Here is a 21,850-nt window from a genome sequence, read left to right on the forward strand (position 1 = left end):
TTTAGGTTTCCAAAAAAAAAAAAAAAAATTGATGTACAAGGCACCGATAATTTTTCCCCATCTGAGATAAGTAACTGGAAAAAAAATCGAAGTGTGCTTAAATAGGTTATATGTTATAGATCGTATGTTATAGTTCGTATATCATAGATCGTATGCCATAGATCGTATATCATAGATCGTATGCCATAGATCGTATGCCATAGATCGTATATCATAGATCGTATGCCATAGATCGTATATTATAGATCATTTATTATACATTGTAGATTACATATTAGATAACATAATATTATGAGCGGGTCCGAATCAGAATCAGATGCATGCTCTGTAAGTATAAAGAGCAGTGAGATAAGCGATGAAGAATATGAAAAGAATTTGAATAAATTAATTGAAAATGAAACATTAAATTGGATATTTGTAGGAGGAAAAGGAGGAGTAGGTAAAACAACTACATCTTGTTCTATAGCAATACAATTATCTAAAAAAAGAGAATCAGTTTTATTAATATCTACAGATCCTGCACATAATACAAGTGATGCTTTTAACCAAAAATTTACAAACCAACCAACACTTGTAAAATCGTTTACTAATTTATATTGTATGGAAATAGATACGACATTTGCAGAGAGTACAGCTTTTAAATTGAATAAAAAAGAATTTTTTGATAATATAATTCCTGAGTTATTACAAAGTTTTCCAGGTATTGATGAAGCATTATGTTTTGCAGAATTAATGCAATCAATAAAAAATATGAAATACTCAGTAATTGTTTTTGATACAGCACCTACTGGACATACACTTAGACTATTAGCTTTTCCAGATTTATTAAAAAAAGCATTAGGTTATCTAATAAACCTTAGAGAAAAATTACAAGGAACTCTGAATGTATTAAAGAGTCTTACCAATAATGAAATGGAACTAGAAGGATTATATGAAAAGATTAATCATCTTAATGCTATGTCTATTAGTATTCAATCAAATTTTCAAAATCCGTTAAAAACAACATTTGTATGTGTTTGTATTCCAGAATTTTTAAGTGTATATGAAACTGAAAGGTTAATACAAGAGTTAACAAAAAAAAGTATCTCGTGTTATAATATTGTAGTTAATCAAGTTGTTTTCCCTTTAGAATCTCCCATGGTTGACTTAAACCATTGTGAATCCTTACTAACACAAATTAAAGATAAAAATGTGGAAACAACTTTTAATAATCTTATTTTAAAAACAAAAGAACTGCAAGATGTGTATATTTCCAGGAGAAAATTACAAACCAAGTACCTTAAACAAATAAAAACTCTCTATGGTTCTGATTTCCACATTGTATGTATGCCTCAGCTAAAAAATGAAATAAGAGGCCTAGACAGCCTATCCGCCTTTTCAGAAATGCTCCTGCAGTCGAAGGAAATACCAATATACAACTGACTCGTGAGGAACGGCACTTAGCTTACTTAGCAGTATGTAGATTTACTCAGCTTTTCACTTAGTGCTTTTAAACAACTGGTCGGGAGGAAGAGAAGCTTTAAAATGTGCAGATATTCAAGCCAAGTGGACAAATGAACGAAGAACCCCCTGCTCACCAATGCCCATAAAAGCGTGCTAACATTTATGCATACTTGTAAACGCCTCTTGCACAGAAAATAATATCGACATTTTTTTTTTTTTTCAAAAAAATTAAAAATTTTATTTTTTATCGCAGTTCTTGTGATTATTAAAATTTATGCAGTTTATACGATATACACAATTTTTTCCAAGTGAATCTTTGACATGATAACAAATTTATGCAAATATTACAACATTAAAACATTCAAATGAGAGAAAATAAGTGAACCTTTTTTAAAAGCATGCAAAGGAACAAAAGCGTTGGCACGCACATATATACATATATATGTTACACGTACACATGTTATGCACACATGTTGCATATACGCATTTGTGTGTGTGCGTGTGTGTGTGTGTGTGATAAATTCTTTACGGATTATCCGTCAAATGCGCAACTCTAACGAGCACGACGTTTTTACATTTTGAAAAATAAAACAAAAGGTTGACTACGAATATAACTACGTATATGTCTACGATTGTGATTGTAGTCATATCTATAACCGTAGCTGTAACTGTAACATAACAAAAAAAAAAAAAAAAAAAAAAAAATTGCGAAAAATTTGTAGCAAAAAAGACACTAATCGGTGAGTCTTAGTAGAAGAACATTTGAAGCTTCGGCAAGATCTTGTTCAGGGCACTGAAAAAAAAAAAAAAATAAAATATATATATATATATATATATATATATACACGCATGCATAGCCTTGCACAGCTGGAACTTAACAGTCAATAATTAAATTATTTGTTAAGAATATTTTTCTTAATTCATTTATATTTCTCCATAAAATAGGTCACTATTGTTAGGTCACGCATAGCACTTTAAATTCTTCCCACTTCTCATGCTAGAGGGCATGTGCATATGTATACACGTATATATATTCATATGTACAAACATACGTACATACATACGTACATACATATCTTTATGTATATTTCTCCAAACAAGAAATAATAATTCTTTCCCTTTTTCCGTACCTGTTGCAAATTTTTTAAATTTTTAATTGCATTAGAGCTTTTTACTACTTCCAAAAATTCTGGTACTTCATCTCCATCATTCTGTACCAAAAAAAAGGAAAAGCAAAAAAATATAACGGAGATGACAATTTCTCTCTTTTGTTATGCACATGTACATGTTTATAGGAAAAATGCTTTCATTTCCCCTGGTATGTAACATATTCGCGTTTGTGTACATAAACACACAAGCTGAATCAGGGGTATAGGAAAAAGCAGAAGCGATTCAAGAAACAGTGGTAGACACAGCAGCACAATCCCACCAAAGCATATAGCAAGATGGTACAAAAATGTACGTGCTGTTCCACCTTTTCATAGGATATTCAAAACATACCAGTATAAAATCCTCCAAGTGATAAATTGCCTCTAATTGAGTATATAGGGGTTGACTATCATCATAATTGGGAGGTCTAAAAAGGTAAATATAATGTAGAAAATATGTATAAAAGATGGGTGTATACACCAACTCATGAGATAATTATTTCCCTTTACATATCTGTTTTGTTATAATTATTACAGTTCTAATAAATTCACGAGTTGAACTATTCCTCCTAGTTTTAAAAATTCCTTTTTGTATTTTTTGTCTGCAAAAAAAAAAAAAAAAAAAAAAAAAAAAAAAAGTAATACGGCTTTATATTTAACAGGTTTGGTTGGTAAAAAGACACCCTAGCACATACATATATATATAATATATATATATATATATATTATATATATATATGTGGGAGGGATGGCTCCCTTTTATATGTTTGTCTCTTTTCATGTACCCAGAACAAAAATATTTCTACAGGTCTGAGCGCAAGCCGCCTTCATCCCATCTATATTTGACTTCATTCCACTAATAAGATATGGTAAGGCCCCATTCTCAAACATACATATGCAATTTTTCACATCTACAAAAAAAGTAAAATATTAATACATTCAAAAGGATTCGAAAGCATACCATTTGACAGTCATGTATGTAACTCTTATGTATTACACCATAATCATTTCGCTCTAATTAGATCATTTTTGTTTTCACTTCTTTTCTCTTCTCTTCTCTTTTTTTTTTTTTTATTATTTCTTTTTCTCTTACTGTCAACGGACAAAAATGACAAGGCAACAACAGCCGCATGTACTCTATCTAATTCCTATTTGATAAAAAAAGAAAATAAAAAAAATGTTAAATTGTCTATTTATTATATATAAAATGTTTTCCTCTTTCAAAAAAAAAAAAAAAAAAAAATTTTACATGTGATTTTAACAAATTTATGAAAACAGGTATTCCGTCGGCCTCACGAATTGCATCTTTGTAATGAGGTTCGTCTAACAAGAACAAAAAAAAAAAAAAAAAAGGAAAAATGGAAAAAAAAATGAAACGTGAAGTAAAGCAAAGAAAAGTATGCGTACAATTTTATTATATTATGTTTTGTTTCATATTTTTTTCCCCATTACTCTCTTTGCTAGCCAGAATTGCCAGTTGAGTTGCTGATAAGGCTCCTATTGTTTTAGGGTCTGCGGCCCAAGGATGCATTCTGTCCTCTAACTTTTCGATCTAATTTTAAAAAGAAAAATTGTTTATAAATTCTGTGTTTTTAGGAGAATCTAATGCGTTGTAACGTATATATGTACAAACATTCATACAATAAGATGTACATAAACATATACTCATATTTTGCACATTTTCATGTGTTCACCTCGCAACTAGAGGAACATAAATTGACAAATTCTTGCACATCATTCTCATCATATGCCTTATCGAATCTTAGAATATCATTGCCTATAAAAAGTTACAGTATTTATTTAATTTTTTTTTTTTTTTTTTATTTATTTTTCGTAAATAATTTAAAATAAGAGAGGCTTAAAATAAACAATTATGTTAAAGCAAATGAATGGGGTGATTGGTAGTAGATAGGAAAAAATGTAAACATAAAAATTACTTGTAAAGGATAATAATTTTCTTATTGTCTTTGACCCTTCTAAACCGAATTCGTGCAATTTATTTTTATAAAGTAACTTAAAAAAAAAAAAAAAAAATATATATATATATATATACATACATACACATCTAAATATACTGTGTTAATGCTAAAACGACGTGTATTATTAATGTTCTTATATACTATGAAAAGCATTATATTTTTTATCTTCATATAATTTATAAAAAAAAAAAAAATATTGTGTGTGGGTTATGTTTCTTACATCTCTTCCTGCACAACATTGATTTCCCATAATTTCTTTGGGTTTTATTAAAAAATAAAATTAATAAATTAATTAAACCTAAAACATAATAAAATGGTGTTGCTTCCTTATAATATGTATGTTTTTTTTTTTTTTTTTTTTTTTTTTTTTTTCTTTTTTTTTTTTTTTTTTTTTTCTTTTTTTTTTTTTTTAAGAATTTATTTTCCCTTTGTGAGGAACTCAAATGAAATGAAAAAACTCGAATTGAAAACTGAATTATACTTGCTTGTAGCTTTAGGGATGTTTTAATTATCTACTCATAAATATGTAAACAAGTACGTGTAAGGGTATATGTACATATTGTACATGTATATATATTTATATATACATAATATAATTTTTTTTTTTTTTTTTTTTACAGTATAATGACATTTATAGATGTTTAAACAACATCCCTTTTGTGTTAAGGTAGCAACTATTTTATATATATATATATATATACACTCGTAATCTCAAAATTAAACTAATTTGTTAAGCGAATATCTAATGGTATATTTTATAAATTTTTTTTTGTTTTTTTGAATCTGTAAAACAACAGTAAACAACTTTGCACACTATGTTACTAGTGTTTTCTTATTTTTTTTTTTTTTCTTTTTCTATTGCATTTTTCTTTTTGTAAAATTTGCTCACTATTTTTTCCTTTTGCCAATTTTTCTTACAATTTATTCTTTCTTATCTTCTTTCCTTTTTTCTTTCCTTTTTACTTTCTTTTTTTCTTTTCTTTTTTCTTTTCATTTTTTCCTTTTTTTGTGATTCCAAAAAAAATAAAATCTGTTTTGTCATTACATTGCAATTTGTTTACCCAGAATAAATCTTTTCAACATATGATTTTATAAAATAAGTGAGTACTAAAATAAAAAAAGTAAGTTGTGCGAACAAATATAATTTTCCATCTTTTTGAAGGAGGAGCGTTAATCATTTGCACACTCATATATGCTCTCAATTAAAAAAATTAAAATATTGACCAGGTATAATATGTATAATAACATTAAGATCTTTTAGGTTTTTTCTTTTGTTCTTTCTTACATAATATTTTTAATAAATTTAAAATGCTTTTTTTTTTCTTTTTTTTTGTATAAGTAGTTTTTTAATGCGCTTCATACTTTTAAAAATTGTTCCTCCTATCTTTTTCTTTAAACCTTTTTTCTGTTTTATGTTTGTTACGTTGTAAAGAAAAGTTTTATCAAATATTTCTTTGCAAGGAAACAACTTTAACATTCTAGAATTCATAATGTGATAATATAAATATTTTTTCCTTAAGATTGTTGTTAATTTCAAATGTTTATGATAATGTTTTGATTCGGTAGTAAAACATATCTTTTGCTAATAGCTAATCGGTTGTCACCTCTTTTCTGTTTATTTCCGTTCTGTTCTGTTTTTTTTTTTTTTTTTTTTTTTTTTTTTTTTTTTTTTTTTTTTTTTTTTTTTTTTTTTTTTTTTTTTTTTTTTTTTTTTTTTTTTTTTTTTTTTTTTTTTTTTTTTTTTTCCTAATACATATCCTGTTAATTCTTATATACAAATAATAAAGTTAAGGCAAAAATCTAGTTCATATTTAGCTATTATTTAGCTATTTTAACAAAATTTTTTATAACCTCTTTGAATTAAATGTTTTGAAGTTTTTATCAAATTAAAAAAACTCATTGAGAGAAGGCAGGAAATTATTTGCAAGAATTATAAACTTATTTCAAGTCCAATGTAACATATTAAAATGCTAATATTTTCGGAATGTACTAAAATAACGAAATGCACTACAAACGGCGCAACTAAAATATACTAAAATATGTTCTTACTGTTTAATAAAAAAAGAAAAATAAGACAGAAACTAGAAGTTATATTTAAATTCGCAAAAAGTAGAAGAATAAAAATAAAAAGGTTATTTCCTGCTCACGGAAAAATTAAATAAACCAATTTTTATCTGTAGTAAAGATAAAAAGTTATTGCTTGTTCATGGAAAAAATTTACAAGTTAATACCTTTTCTCAGGAAAAACAAAAAAAAGTTATTACCTGTTCATAAAAAAAAAAAAAAAAAATGTACTAAAAATTTATGAAGTAAAAATTTACTAGCTATACTAAAAAAAAATCTACCCATTAGTGCACACAAGCATATGTATGCACCTTTAGCTATTAATTTTTTTTTTCTTTTTTTTTTTCTGAAGCAATATTTAAGATTTAAGCTAGAAAAAAAAAAAAAATTAGCAAAAATATGTTCACTTTTAATGCTTTTCACCCTTCACATAAAGACATACCCTTTTTTATGTCTTAGTAAAACTATTTATTATTTGTAAAAATATTAAGTACTTATTTTTTAGCTCTCCATTTTTACATTATTTATTAAATAAAAATATAAACGAAAAAAGAAACACATATTTTTATTGTACAAAAAGAATATTAAGAAAAATATAGAGCCATGTGGTAATCAATTTGAGTACTATGTTTTGTGAAATTTCGAACTAACACACACATATGCAAACACACGCACGCACATTTGATATTAAGTATAAACTGCAGCACTTCACCCAAAGTACATGATTCTGCTGGAAGACTGTAAATATCTTCGTTCATTTTTAGTTTTTCTTCTGTACATTATTTTCATTTTTTATTCTTCCCATTTTTTCCGCTTTTCTTTTTTTTAAATCATACTTTAACAAATGAGAACTGTTTTGTTCAACGGCCCATATATTCCTGATTTTGATGCTGGGTACAATGTTCAGGTGAATGGTCTGAGTGTTAACTTTTTAAAAGACCCTTTCTGCTTTAGAAATAATGTAGTAGAAAGCATGTATTATAAGCAGCGAGAACAAAATAATACTATAAATATGGGTGGTGAAAATAAAAAAGAATTGAATCCAACTGCCTCTACAAAATTTGTGGAGATACCAAGATATACTTACGAAGAACGCATAACAAATATAAATGATACAATAATACACAAAAATACGTTTGTTCCATGTAAAGAGCCTATTTATTATTATAACGAGAGGGAAGAAAAGGTCCCTATTTATGAGGCAAAACAAATAAAATATTCCCCAAAAAGTGTTGAAGGGGGAGGAAAACTTGTATGATATACCAAAAATTCAAATAAAAAAAAAAAAATTACAAGAATAAGTAGTACTACTACATAGCAATATGATAAAAATAAAATATATAGAAAACTAAGTACTGGTATCGAACGAGAAACTCATTGAAAATTGATGTTATGGGACAGATTGTGGAGTTTCCAAATGTTAACATTCTTACGTGATGAAAAAATTCATAAAGAAGAGCTTGCCTTAAGTAATTCAGCAATTGTTCAGGAGGTACATGAACATGGTCAGGTGGGAAAGAATGCCAAGAAATGATGGACAATAGGACAAAGGGAGCAAATTGTGCGAATTATACAAATTGGACAAATGGAAAACCACATTTAAAAAAATATGCCCTTTCTTCCTTAAAACTTAGTTCACCTCATGAAATTGAAAATGAAAAAAAAGTTTAAATTATAATTAAAAAAGGTGATTAAGCACAACTATACAGAAACCGAAAATAAAGAAAAAAAAAAAAAAAAAAAAACACTAAAATTTACCTAAGGGGTCTAGCTCTTCTAGTATCAGTACTGGAATCACAAGGAATGAAGTTCCAACCATTTGCACTAAAGTGAAAATGTACATGTATGGCTGATAATGCACCTTCAAAACGGTCCAAAAAGCTAAAGAAGGTAAGAGGTGATGAGAAGTGCAAAGAAGTAAGGAGTAATAGAAAGAAGTCCAGAAAAGCGAAGAAACGTAGTTCTTCTATTTAAATGCACTTAGACCCCCCTCCCCTAAAGAGCGCAAAGAAATATACTAATGAAGGTAAAACTTCCTATTACTGAAAAGAGATAAAGCGATAATTTCTCTAAAAGGCAGTTTTTTTTTTTAAGCAAAATATTTCTATATTGTAAAAATATTGCACTTAATTGGGAAAATGGATGCAATACACATTAAAAAAAGTTGAAATTGAATAGAATATAACAGAAGTGAATAGAGTGGAAGTGAATGGAGTAGAAGTGAATGGAGTAGAAGTGAATGGAGTAGAAGTGAATAGCATAAACGGGAGAAGAAATTGTAATATAGCTTCAAACTGTAACAAAATATGTAAAAACAGAAGAGCTTAAAATGAATGATTTTACATGGTATTAAAAAGAAACACGTGAAATGTAAAATGTTTTGCGTAAATGGTAGAGGATAAATGTCAAATGAAAAATCATGGAGGTACAAAAGGGTCATATATAAAAAAAAAAAAAAAAATGCACTTTTTTAAAAGTGCATTATTAAATAGGTTTAAATAAATTGTAAATCCAAATAATAACGAGAATTCTCTACAAACGCTAGAGTGCTTTTAACTGTTCAAAATTATAGAAGCACCATATATTGTTAAGAGTAACAAAGTGGAATTAAAAATCATCACGCAAGACATGAAGCATATCGTAAGCCAAAAAAAAAAAAAAAATTAACGTTAATTGTGTTTTACTTCTACCGTATTTACATAAGTTTTTTTTATTTTATTTATTTAATTTATTTAATATATTTAATTTATTTTTTGTTTTTATTTATTTATTTTTTTTTTTTTTTTCGCCTGTTCACTCTCTTCCCCCATTTTGAAACTTACACCGAGCAGTAGATGCTATACATAGCAGTCGTCCACCCTTCTTATGTTCTACTTCCTTTTACAACAATTTCTTTTAATTTATCTTTTATGATGAATATTTGTTTATTTTTCATAAAATGGACAAATAGTAATATCCCCTTTCTTGCAAACGTTTCTCTCTTAAAAATAAATCGCTTCATTCCATTGTATGCTTGCTCAAAAAATTGTTCAGTTTGAGTGTTATTTCATTAATTTTATCCTTCAGGGGTAGTAAAGAATCTTTGTTCATTGCAGAGACAAAGAGAGCATTTTCCTTTATATCTTTTGGTATATCGACCTGATCAAAGTTTATTAGATCCGATTTTGTTATGACATCAATCCATGGTCTAAAAGGAAATAATCCTCTTAAATAGTATCGAATATCAATTTGTGATTTCAAAGAAGAGAATTTATGATCATCTTTTTTTAAAGGATCAAAAACATATATAACTCCTGAAGGTATATTTTTTAAAGAAGAAAGAGATAATTTTTCCATAATATTTCTTTTGTCTTCTGATCGATTTATTAAACCTGGTAAGTCCATAATTTGTGTTGTCAATATATCACTTTCATTTGTAAATGAATAATGGCCTAAATTGAATTCTTTAGTAGTGAAATTATAATCAGCTATCCGTGATTTAGAATTAGTAATAGAATTAAGAATACTACTTTTTCCTACATTAGTACAACCTATAATTGATATAGCAGGTTGTGTTATATCTATATATTTTATTTTTCTTATTTTTTTTATATACGAATTATATAAATCTAACCATTTCCTACCTGACTGTAAAATAATATTAAGATCTACTATAGCTTCATTTAACTTTTTAAAAATTTCTCTACATGTTTTTAAATATTTCAGCTGACCAGCATATGTTTTTCCTGTTATTGTAATTAATTTTCTAATATCTAAAATATTATTTAAAACATCACTTAACGAATTTGTTACTTCTCCATCTTTATATAATATCGTTACTGCATTTTCATATAAACTATACTGAAAAGGGTGTAAAAATTTTTTTATATTTTTATGTAAATTATAAATATTATTTAAAGGCCTCGATAAAAGTTTTGTATATAAATCAACTTTAATACAACATTCTTTACATATCCTTTTTTTCATATGTTTTTCTTTATTTATATTATTATAAATACTCGTTAATTCTAATTTTATTTTATCTTTTTTAGTTCCTTTTTTTTTTCTTTTCGTATTGGACAAATCATCATAAGGTTCACAATTTACACTCTTCTTATCAACATTCTTAATTAAATATAAATTCCCTTTTTCTATAAACTTCAGATATAATAACGCGTCTTTAATAACCTTTAAGTTGTCCTTAAATTTAGGAAGTTTTTGAAAAATATTCCCTATATATTTTCTCACTTCAATTTTTTTTTCCTTTTCTTTAAATATACTGCTGTAGTCATATATATTTTCGAACTTCATTTTCTGTATCCTATTCGGGTCATCCTTGACTAGTAGACTGTTGTTTCTCATATTTGCAGCATCACTACTCGCTTCTATAGAGGGGCCTGTTTCGTCCTCATCTGTTCCTGCTACTACTTCTATTTCTTCCGCTTTTCCTACATTTTCTTCCTCCTTATGTGTTAAGTTACCTTTATCCAAATTTAAATGTTTATATATATGTGAGAACCCATAAAATTTTACACTTTTTTTTTTTTTTTTTTCCTCCTCTTGGCCTTTTTCACTTGTCTGCTCATTATTTTCCTTATTCGTCATATACACAACCCTGTTACATTTTTTACGTACATTTTTACTTTTTTGAAAATTCAAAATTTTGAAGATAACATTCTTTTTTTGTATATATAAAAAAACATTGTCCTTACTTGAGTGACTGTTTTTCAAAAAACACAAAACTATAATGTAATACACATTTGCTAGTAGTAGAACTTTAAACATAAATCTCATTTTACTTTTTCTCTTTACTCTTTTCCTTCTAATTATAGTTTCTCTACGTTATCATCAGCGTGTGTGTATTTTCTATCATTACGTATCTTTGCATTTGCCTACGCTAATCTTTGTTCCCCCGCTTTCATGGCTATGTCTTTGCGCATATATAATATGGGCGTTGTATTTGCTGTATCTACATACACATATATACATATACGTATATATATATACATATATATACCTACATACATATGTACCTTCTACCCATACGTATGTTTTAATAAGGAAAAAGCGCTTTGCATTATGGTCTTAAAAATTAACTCTGCGTCTTTTTGAATTACCCATTTTATTTATTTATTTGTTTATTTATTTATTTATTTATTTTTTATTTTTTTTTTTTCCCTCTGCCTTATTCTTTTTATTTTATTATGTATTTCAACATTGATAAGAAATTTAAAAACATCTGAAAAAGCACAAAGCGGTCATTTGAGACTCGAATTAAATAATATATGAGAAAATTCATTCATCCAGATTTTTGCCCATTAAAATAATCAAAAAAGTACAACGAACATACGTATGTACGAACGTATGTACGAACGTATGTACGAACGTATGTATGTATGTATGTATTACCGTTTGTATGAACGTATGTACGAACGTATGTATGTATGTGTTACCGTTTGTATGAACGTATATACGAACGTACGTTAGTATTTTTTTCCCCCTAAGTATGTTTCATCTACATTTCTTCGTTTGTTGTAATTGAGTAATTTCATATGTTTTATTCTTTCTTTGGTTAATGTATCATATATTTATGCGTTCGTATTTACGTGTTAAATTTGTATTGCAATTTTTTTTTTTTTCTTTCTTTTTGTTTTTTTTAATAAAATGTATTAATGTGAACACAAAATTAAAAGATTAATTTTACATTTACTGAATAGTTTGGGGTTTGTTTTTCTGTTTGTGTGCTTAACTTTTTTTTTTCTTTTATTTTTTTCATTTTTGTTCGTCAGTCCTTTTATTTGTTTATGTTTTACTCGTTTATATTTTATTTGTTTGTGCTTCATTCGTTTATGTTTTATTCGTATGTGCTTCATTCGTTTATGTTTTATTCGTTTATGCTTCTATTCGTTTAATCCTTTATTAGTTTACTATTTTATTCATTCACAATTTTATTCGTTCAATATTTTATTCGTTTAATATTTTATTCTTTGATCCTTTTATTCTTTCCTTTTTTTTTTTTTTTTTTTTAATGTTTCTATCCTTTAAGGTACAATTGTGTGAAAATCAAATTTTGTATTTTTAGACCTCAAATAATATAATCATAATATATTTAAAACGAAAAAATAAAAAAAAAAATAAAAACAAAAGCGAAAATAAAAGGAAAAATAAAAACAAAAGCCAAAAATAAAAGGAAAAACAAAAACAATAACGAAAACAAGCGCAAAAACAAACAAAACCAGAAAAAAAAAAGGAAAAATATGAACTTCAACAGTACACACTTTTAAAGGTTTATTTATCGCATATTATTACAAGACGTTTTCGTTCAATGTTCATTTTTCCCAATTCAAACAAAAATTTTGATAGTCCCTCTTTTCCAAAGTTTTCTGTCCATCCGTCCGTCCGTCCTTACTTTTTTTTTTTTTTTTTTTATAAATAATCCCGCAATATTTTGAAAGCCGCAAAAGAAAAAAGAAAAAAAAAAGGAATTCTTCAAATTATATATATGTATATATATACTCGGGTGTATGTATATATGTGCTTGTATTTATAAGCGTGTGTATTTATAAGCGTGTGTATTTATAAGCGTGTGTATTTATAAGCGTGTGTATATATAAGCGTGTGTATGTATAAGCGCGTATATGTATAAGCGCGTATATGTATATATATATAAGGAAAAATAATATGGGCAACACAGTTCCGTATAGCTGCTACGAGAGATGGGGAAAGAGGACGCCAGATGGTCCCCTCATTAATTATGATCCCCAGATAGTAAGTAAAGAATAGTGCTGAAAAATAATGCTAGGGAAGCAATAACACTGGGTAGTTATAAGCCTCCTCTTTTTGTGTTGTTAATTCATGCGTGATAGTTTATTCTGCAGCTAGCTCGTTCAATTATTTGTTCTTTTGTTTGTTCGTTTATTTGTTCGTTTATTTGTGCATTTATTTGTTCGTTTATTTGTATATTTATTTGTTCGTTTATTTGTATATTTATTTGTTCGTTTATTTGTGCATTTATTTGTTTATTTTATTTGTGCATTTATTTGTTTATTTTATTTGTGCATTTATTTGTTTATTTTATTTGTGCATTTATTTGCTTATTTTATTTTTCCCCCCCCCTCCGTTCTCAGACGAATAATGGCCCTTTGGCCAACCTGCTAGAAAATTTCAACTATGACTTAAATGAAGAAACGCACTACGCTGGTGCGAAAAAGGACAACGACGGAGCTAATGAAGGATGGTACAAAAATGAGAATAATAATAGTTATAGTAATAATAGTTATCATAATAAAAGTAATTACAATAATAATACAAACCTATATGGAAATAATAAAGATAGTAGTAACAATAATAATATAAATCCAAAAGTCATCCGGAATGCAAGGAGAAGACCTACATATTCTCCTACCGCTAGAAAAATAAACATCGAAACAGAAGATGAAGAGGATGATGACAAATTATCTACTGATAAGTCTGATGAAAATATATCAGCTAAAGATATAAAAGACGAAAAAATAAAACAATATAGAAAAACTTTAACTAAAATTATAAAAATAAAAACTGCAATATTTCATGAAACAGTTAAAGTCACTTGTTCGAAAGATGGGAAAATGCTCGAATGGTATAAAGGAAAAGCAGATGAAGATGGGAGAAAAAAACCTATTGGATCATTTCCTTTAAACAAAATAACATCCATTAGAACAAAAGTAGACAATCTCAAGTCTTTAGAAATAGCTGTAAGTAGTGTTAATATAAGCACTTATTTATTTTTCTTCAAAACAAGGGAAGAAAGGGAGAGTTGGCAAAACGACTTGGAATCGTTTAGAAAAATTATGAGTATGAAATAAACCAAAATGGATATATTATAGCTGCAAATACATCTTTCAGTATCTTGTATATATAGTATAATAATAAAAAACACGAAATGATGTAATAAACGTGCTCCATGCCATAAAAATCAAGTTAGTGCTGATAAGAAGCCCATTCGTTTTAAGGTAATTCCGACTTGCTGATTTTCATTTTTTAGGTCATATTTTACGTCATTTTTCACATTATTTTTTTTTTTTTATTTTTAAATTCATGTTTTTTACATCATTTTTTGTGTCATTTTATACATTATTCTTTACGTCATTTTTTCTACTTCATTTTTTTTACTTCATTTTTTTTACTTCATTTTTTTTTACCTCCTTTTTTACCTCCTTTTATACCTCCTTTTTTACGTCATTTTTTACGTCATTTTTTTTACCTAATTTATTTATTTTTTCCTTTTTTATAATACTTTAAAAAGAAAAATTTGAAGGCGTACACTTTTACTCCGTCTTCCTTATAAGAATTGCATTTGCACCTCAATTTTTTTTTTTTTTTTAAAAGTCCAATTTTTTTAGCTTCTAAACCTTTTTCTAATAGGCGCTATATTATGCTATTGTGTATTATGTGGATGCATGTGTATATATATATATATATATATGTTTGTGTACGTGCACTTTTTCTTTTTTTTTTTTTTTTTTACGTTGCTATCTCTTCCTTTTCTCAATATTTATGTATAGGTCGTAAAAAAAAAAAAATTAATAATAAAACAATTTTATTTAAATTACATTTTATTTTATTCCATGTGCATATTCTCTAGAACTTAATTCTTTTTTTATAAATTACTAACAAGATAAAGAGAGAGAACTAAAAAAATAAATAAATAAAACATAAAATAGTAATAAAAATATTTTTACATATATGTATTATATATAGGATAACCTAGTATTTTTTTTTTTTTTTTTATATTTTCTCTTGAAAAGGCGTACAAGTACTCGTACATCTTGTCTAATTTTATCTCCTACCAATAAGTATGTCCTTTTTTTTTTTACTTTTGCACACTTTTTATTTTATTTCTCATGGGTAATTGTTTAGTATTTAAATGTTTTACATCTTGAATATTAGAATTATATAGAAAAATAAAAAAAAAAAGGACGAAAAAAAGGAAATAAAAAGGGAAGAAAAAAAAGTAGAAAGATAGGAATAAAAATAGGAATAAAAATAGGAATAAAAATAAGAATAAAAATAGGAATAAAAATAGGAATAAAAATAGGAAAAAAAACAAAAAAAAAAAAAAAAAAAAAAAAAAGAGCAAAAAAGAAAAAGGAATCTTCTAAAAATAATTTAAAAAAAAAAAAAAATTGTAACAAAAAAAAAAAACAGATATTGTACGAAAATAAATTTATTGTAACAAATAAATTTTAGTAAAATAGAAGTTACTAAAATTATTATAATTTTTAGTGAAATAAACACTAATAAAACTATTAATATCTTAACGTATACTTATACCCAAAATAAATTCTTACAAACCCGATTCATCCCTTATACACATGTACGATTTAAACCTGTGATATGCATATAGAAAATAAGTTTGTATCAAGTTACCCTCACATGTACATATGTATATATATATATATATATATATATATATATATATATATAAATTCTATACCTTTTGAAGAAGAAAAAAATAAAAGAAAAAAAATTTGAGAAAAATGACATGTCATGATATCATGAATGAGTCAAGTGATGTAGATGTACCCTCGAAAACGAAGGCATCTAAAAATGAAGAAGAAGAAGAAGAAAAAAAAAAAAGAAAAAAGATAGACAGCATCATCCAAAAAAATGAGTGTGATGCTAATTATGAACAAAAAGAAAAAAGGGAAAGGAGTTTATCTAGTGAATCTTATAGACCAGGTTAGACCAATAGAGGGATGGAGTAAGTATTCATGTTTTTACATATCTATACATGTATAAACACACATGTACTCAAAATATATATATACATATATATGCATACATAAGTATATTGCAGTATAGAATGAAAATTCTAAGTGATTGATTTACCATGTGCTGAGCACCATTTCATTGAAATAAAAAACATACAGTGCACACCTTATTCTTTTATATTGAAGCTTCAATAACGTATTGATACGCTCTATAATTTTATTTGGCAATTGCTTATTTCCATTGTCTCTCTACAAATGTATTGATAATTTATTTACTTTTCTATTTTTCGAATGTATATACCCTTCTTAATGAAAAAAGTACTCATTTTTTTTTTTTTTTTTTTAGAAAAAAAGAAGCTATGTTGTTGTCATGAAAATAATGTTTCAAAATGCTCTAACAAAACTGAAAAGGGAAACACAACTCCGAAGAATAAGAATGCAGATACGCTAAGTACTGGTAGTGTGATAATATATTTATCTTTCTGTACTAGACCTTATGCAGTAGTACACATTATGTATACATACATACATTCACGCATACTTACATACGTATATACGATATCACACGTACCTCTATGCACGTGCTCATACAGCTTCCACAGGAATTAACGAATTTGCAATTAACTCAAAAAACATAAATGAGCCCTTTAAATTTTTTATCGGTGGTATTCCACAAAACATCACAAACAAAGTAATGAAAGAAGACATAATTCTTGTTTAGAAAACTTGTGTGTCCTTCTCCTTCCTCTATTTGTATTATGATGTTTTGTACCCCACACATACACACAAAAACAAACACGCACTTATTAATTTATTCTTATTTATTTATTAATATATATAAATATATTTTTTTTTTTTTTTTTGCTACTTCTACCTCTTACACTTTAAAAGTACATATCAGAATATTTCGAAAAATATGGGCCAGTGCAAAATGTAGTTATAGCGCAAGACCATGAAACAAAAAGAAACAGGGGATTTGCGTTTGTTACAATGTCATCTCAAATAAATAAAGATAGAATCTTAATAGTATATAAAAATATAGAATAGCTAATCAAATAAACAGACACATTTCCTAACATTATTATAATTTAAAATTTCTTTTATCATATTTTTTTATTTATTTTTTTATTTATTTTTTTATTTATTTTTTTATTTATTTTTTTATTAATTTTTTTATTTATTTTGTTATTTATTTTTTTATTTATTTTGTTATTTATTTTTTTGTTCATTTTTTCGTTTATTTTTTTTTCAGGATTCTCATGAACTAAACGGAAAAAGAGTAGATGTTCGTGAGGAGCATAATACTACCCCCTCCGACATTCAAAGAAAAATATTCGTAGGTGGACTAAACTATTACTGGACTAAAGATACACTGGAAAGGCATAAATTATTTAAAAAAAAAAAAAAAAATTCCCCAATTTCATAAGAGAATGTTCTATCACTACATATTTAAATATGCGTATGTGCGTGGGTATAGACACATATATGTATGTACGTATATGTATGTATGTACATATATGTATGTATGTACATATATGTACGTGTATGTATGTACACGTATGTACTTACCTGTATGTGCACATGTTTTTATTTTTTTTATACTGGTTATTGTTCAGTTACTTCTCATCTTTTGGGGACATTGATGTAGTTCAAATTGTGGTTGATTCGTCTGGTAGATCTCGATGTTTTGGATTTGTAGTTTTCGCTAATGAATCATCAGTAGCCAAAGTTTTGAAACACAAAAGACACAAAATATATGTAAATGAAAAAGCAACAAGAAGCAGAGAAACGAAGAAACAGTGTACACGCATATGTGTGTGTATGTATATATACGTCTTTATGTTTACGTGCACGTATTAAGAAACGCTTTAACCGATTGATCCTTCTTCTTTCGTAGGATAAAATGGTCGAAGTTAGAAAAGCGGAGCCAAAGAAACCCAAAATGGCTATGAAACGGCAAAACAATAAAAGGCATAAAAATAAGATTCATTTTTACATAAACCACATATACCCCTCATGTGTCTCTATGCATGTCGTTCCATATTCATATATACATATATATATATATGTACTTATACATTGCATGTGTACATATATACTTATGCATTACATGTGTACATATATACTTATGCATTACATATGTACATATATACTTATACATTGCATGTGTACATATATACTTATGCATTACATGTGTACATATATACTTATGCATTACATATGTACATATATACTTATGCATTACATGTGTACATATATACTTATGCATTACATGTGTACATATATACTTATGCATTACATATGCACATATATACTTATGCATTACATGTGTACATATATACTTATGCATTACATGTGTACATATATACTTATGCATTATATGTGTACATATATACTTATGCATTACATGTGTACATATATACTTATGCATTACATATGTACATATATACCTGCACCGCAAAGTGAACATATTTATGTCTATTTTTTAATCCTATTCAGCCATTCGAAGTATTCTCATCTTCCCCCTTTTATGACCCGATTCCCATGCAATAAAGAGACCATGGCACAGTGGGCTAATTTTATGTACAGTACATGTGGAGTACCCTTTTTATTTAATCAAAGATTTCAAAACGTTCCTGACTTTTATTCCAATTATAATTATTATCCGAATGCGGTGGAAAATATGCAGCCACCAGAATATAACAACTAATTTTAGCATGCTTTTTTTTTTTTTTTTTTACCGCAAATTGTGATGCTACTTTAACGTAATATTTTTACATGTTTCTCTATTTTTTTTTTTTTTTGCAGTTTTCCCTATTTTTTCTTACAACTTTCTATATTCTTTTTTTCTACATTTTTCTCTATTTTTTTTCTACATTTTTCTCTATTTTTTTTCTACATTTTTCTCCATTTTTTTTCTACATTTTTCTCTATTTTTTTTCTACATTTTTCTTTATATTATTTCACGTTTTTCCTTATTATTTTTACACATTTTTAGCTCTATTTTTTTTTCTTCTTTTACGCAAAAAATTGCTCTCTTTAACATATTGTTCGTGATACATTGTTCTTTATAAGGTATTAGCCATATCTTAAAGATTGAAGTAAATAATAAAAAAGATAAAGTACAAAATTTTCTTATTAAAAAAAAGAAAAGAAAAGAAAACTGAAGAAAAATAAAGATAGATAAAAAAAAAAAATTGCGCATAAAGTACGCAAAAACAGTTGATATGTACATATAAAACACAAATTAACAATCACCTCTTAAATTTTAATTTAAAAAAAAAAGAAGTATAAAACAATAATTTTCATTTAACACAAAAAAATTGCTTTATGTTCTTTTTACTACTGTCCGGGTGCTCAGAAACCCCTTTGTTGCTACTGGAATTTCCTATGTTTTCCTCTTCTTTGCTAAGATCTTTTTTTTTTGTTTTGCTATTGCATTGAAGATCATTTTTTCGCTTACTATGTTTTATTTTTAATTTTGAAAAACATAAAAAAAAATTTGCTCTTCTTTTCTTACATGTTGTGGGTTTAACACTACTTGAATTGTTAGAATAATCATGTTTATGTGGTCCACCAATTATCATAGATTCATTTTTATTATTATCATTATAATTGTCATTATCTTTATCATCACCACCATTATGATTACAATTATCTTTAGTATGTTTGTCTACATTATTATCATTACCACCTCCAATATCATCCATGATAATACTATGACTACAACTCCTGCTAATCCCTTGCATTAATGAGTTTTCTCCTATCTTATAATTTATATCATCCACTTTTGAATTTTTATTGCTAATAGTGGAATTATCTCGTGTGATATAATCTTTTTTGGAAATATCGCTTGACTTTTTTTGATAAAAAAACCTGCTTTTTGCAGATCCAAATTTATTTTTCAAAAGGAAAACATTACTCAATTGATTTTTGTAATTTTCGCTTACCTTATTTATATTTGTATCCTTTTTATTTGTAGTAGTACCTTTATATTTAGTTAGGATTAATACCTTATTTCTTTCATCGCTATTTGGTTTATTTCTAAAAGATGAAGAAGCAAATTTGGACGTAGAACTTTTTTGAAATAATTTTTTATTCAACGTTTCAGCTATGTATGCATTTGATATACTAAATTTATTTCCCTTCTCACTAGGTTCATCCTTTTGTTCTTCAAAATTGAAATCTACATTTTTTCTTTCAGAATTGTCATTTTTCTTGTAATTCATCAGTTCGGCTATTTCTAAATTGAAGAAAAGGAACAGAATAAAGTGAACACAGCGGGATAGAAATAAAAAGAACAGAATAAAATGGAACAGCGTAGCACAGCATAAAGCAGCGTGATACAGAATAAGATAAAACAAGGCTATTTTTCGTCTAAGTAACTCTTCCACCATATCCCTCTTTATAGGAATGGCTTTTTCTTTATAAATGTGTATATACACGTACATGTACATTATTTTAAGCAAAAAAAAAAAAAAAAAAAGGAAAATAGGGGCATGAAAATAAATTTACTCAAACGCTCTGCTTAGCAAATGTTTGCTTTTTTTTTTTTTTTTTTTTTTTTTTCTCCCTTTTACTTAATTGTTTTTCCCTTATCGAGGAGTGAACTTTCTTATTCTCTGTAATTTTTTTCTTGTCACCAAATTCTAAAAAATTGTTAAAATAAATTTTTTAAAAAAAAAGGTCTATTCAATGAAAAAGAGTAATGTTACTAGAGTAAAAAGATGTCTAAAACTACTACCAATATATGTAATATATAAATTTTGTAAAAGATTAGGGAATATGATGAGACCATTTGCTTAATTAACATATGGAAAGAATTAAACTGAATAATAAGAAGGGCTTAGATAAAGTATTGGCAAGAATAATGTACAAATTAATGTTATAATGTTTAATATACCGAAATTAGGTAACATTTTTGGGTACAACTTATGAAAATTTGTTTTTAATATTGTAAGGTTTTTACTATATTTGGGTTGTGTACTCACAATTACTCATTTGTTAATGTTATAATTTTATAAAATCTTTTAATTTTTTAATTTTTTATTTTGTAAAAATAGCAGCAAATTATTATTCTTATGTTGTATAGGACTATTTCTTGGAAAAAAAAGTAAATGAACAACACAAGCTCACTTGCAAAAACACGTGTACGAACATAAATTTATTCCATCCAGTTTTGAAGTTATGGTTGTATACAAATATGTACTCCTTTATTTTTCCTTTTTTCCTTTTTTCCTTTTTTTTCTTTTTTTATCTTATATTTTACTTTTTTATTTCTTTCTTTTTTCTTCATAATTTTTATAAAAAGTAGAACACCTATTGATAAAGAATTTATATAAGAAATAAACAAATACAGGACGAAATGCTATTATTTCTGTACATTATAAAAAAGGGATTTCCTTTCTGATTGCGTAGTGGTATAATATTGTACATACTCACGTACAAATATTTTTATATATCTTATTTATAATACAATAAGGTA

At 26.5% G+C, this 21,850-nt stretch overlaps 7 protein-coding genes and 1 pseudogene across 8 annotated transcripts; 5 read left to right on the top strand and 3 right to left on the bottom strand.

Annotated features, from left to right (window-relative positions):
- Positions 1 to 291: 291 nt before the first annotated feature.
- Positions 292 to 1,422, top strand: MKS88_001418 (arsenical pump-driving ATPase; the record flags this gene model as incomplete). Its single annotated transcript, XM_067214341.1, has 1 exon — positions 292 to 1,422. The coding sequence occupies one exon, from the start codon at positions 292 to 294 to the stop codon at positions 1,420 to 1,422; it is 1,131 nt and encodes a 376-aa protein (XP_067074785.1).
- A 754-nt stretch (positions 1,423 to 2,176) lies between these two features.
- On the bottom strand, positions 2,177 to 4,820 carry MKS88_001419 (armadillo-domain containing rhoptry protein; the record flags this gene model as incomplete). The annotated part of the gene is made up of 11 exons (XM_067214342.1): positions 2,177 to 2,236; positions 2,574 to 2,654; positions 2,944 to 3,019; positions 3,127 to 3,193; positions 3,377 to 3,502; positions 3,685 to 3,739; positions 3,841 to 3,914; positions 4,044 to 4,143; positions 4,286 to 4,368; positions 4,529 to 4,604; positions 4,791 to 4,820. The coding sequence occupies 11 exons, from the start codon at positions 4,818 to 4,820 to the stop codon at positions 2,177 to 2,179; spliced, it is 828 nt and encodes a 275-aa protein (XP_067074786.1).
- A 2,658-nt stretch (positions 4,821 to 7,478) lies between these two features.
- Positions 7,479 to 7,892, top strand: MKS88_001420 (uncharacterized protein; the record flags this gene model as incomplete). Its single annotated transcript, XM_067214343.1, has 1 exon — positions 7,479 to 7,892. One exon carries the CDS (start codon positions 7,479 to 7,481, stop codon positions 7,890 to 7,892), a length of 414 nt encoding a protein of 137 aa, XP_067074787.1.
- A 159-nt stretch (positions 7,893 to 8,051) lies between these two features.
- Positions 8,052 to 8,962, top strand: MKS88_001421 (uncharacterized protein; the record flags this gene model as incomplete). Its single annotated transcript, XM_067214344.1, has 2 exons — positions 8,052 to 8,144; positions 8,813 to 8,962. The coding sequence occupies 2 exons, from the start codon at positions 8,052 to 8,054 to the stop codon at positions 8,960 to 8,962; spliced, it is 243 nt and encodes an 80-aa protein (XP_067074788.1).
- A 669-nt stretch (positions 8,963 to 9,631) lies between these two features.
- MKS88_001422 (GTP-binding protein) lies at positions 9,632 to 11,407 on the bottom strand (the record flags this gene model as incomplete). The annotated part of the gene is made up of 1 exon (XM_067214345.1): positions 9,632 to 11,407. One exon carries the CDS (start codon positions 11,405 to 11,407, stop codon positions 9,632 to 9,634), a length of 1,776 nt encoding a protein of 591 aa, XP_067074789.1.
- A 1,887-nt stretch (positions 11,408 to 13,294) lies between these two features.
- On the top strand, positions 13,295 to 14,457 carry MKS88_001423 (acylated pleckstrin-homology domain-containing protein; the record flags this gene model as incomplete). Its single annotated transcript, XM_067214346.1, has 2 exons — positions 13,295 to 13,381; positions 13,741 to 14,457. 2 exons carry the CDS (start codon positions 13,295 to 13,297, stop codon positions 14,455 to 14,457), a joined length of 804 nt encoding a protein of 267 aa, XP_067074790.1.
- A 1,674-nt stretch (positions 14,458 to 16,131) lies between these two features.
- MKS88_001424 lies at positions 16,132 to 19,075 on the top strand (annotated as a pseudogene). The gene is made up of 8 exons: positions 16,132 to 16,333; positions 16,712 to 16,816; positions 16,968 to 17,056; positions 17,257 to 17,391; positions 17,618 to 17,705; positions 18,014 to 18,123; positions 18,263 to 18,383; positions 18,921 to 19,072. Coding segments are annotated over exons 1-8 (1,002 nt in total).
- Positions 19,076 to 19,670: 595 nt separating this feature from the next.
- Positions 19,671 to 21,284, bottom strand: MKS88_001425 (uncharacterized protein; the record flags this gene model as incomplete). Its single annotated transcript, XM_067214347.1, has 3 exons — positions 19,671 to 20,608; positions 20,946 to 21,014; positions 21,269 to 21,284. 3 exons carry the CDS (start codon positions 21,282 to 21,284, stop codon positions 19,671 to 19,673), a joined length of 1,023 nt encoding a protein of 340 aa, XP_067074791.1.
- Between the last annotated feature and the right edge of the window lie 566 nt (positions 21,285 to 21,850).

This window comes from Plasmodium brasilianum, chromosome 5 (genome assembly GCF_023973825.1).
Source record: "Plasmodium brasilianum strain Bolivian I chromosome 5, whole genome shotgun sequence".
Classification (NCBI taxonomy): domain Eukaryota; phylum Apicomplexa; class Aconoidasida; order Haemosporida; family Plasmodiidae; genus Plasmodium; species Plasmodium brasilianum.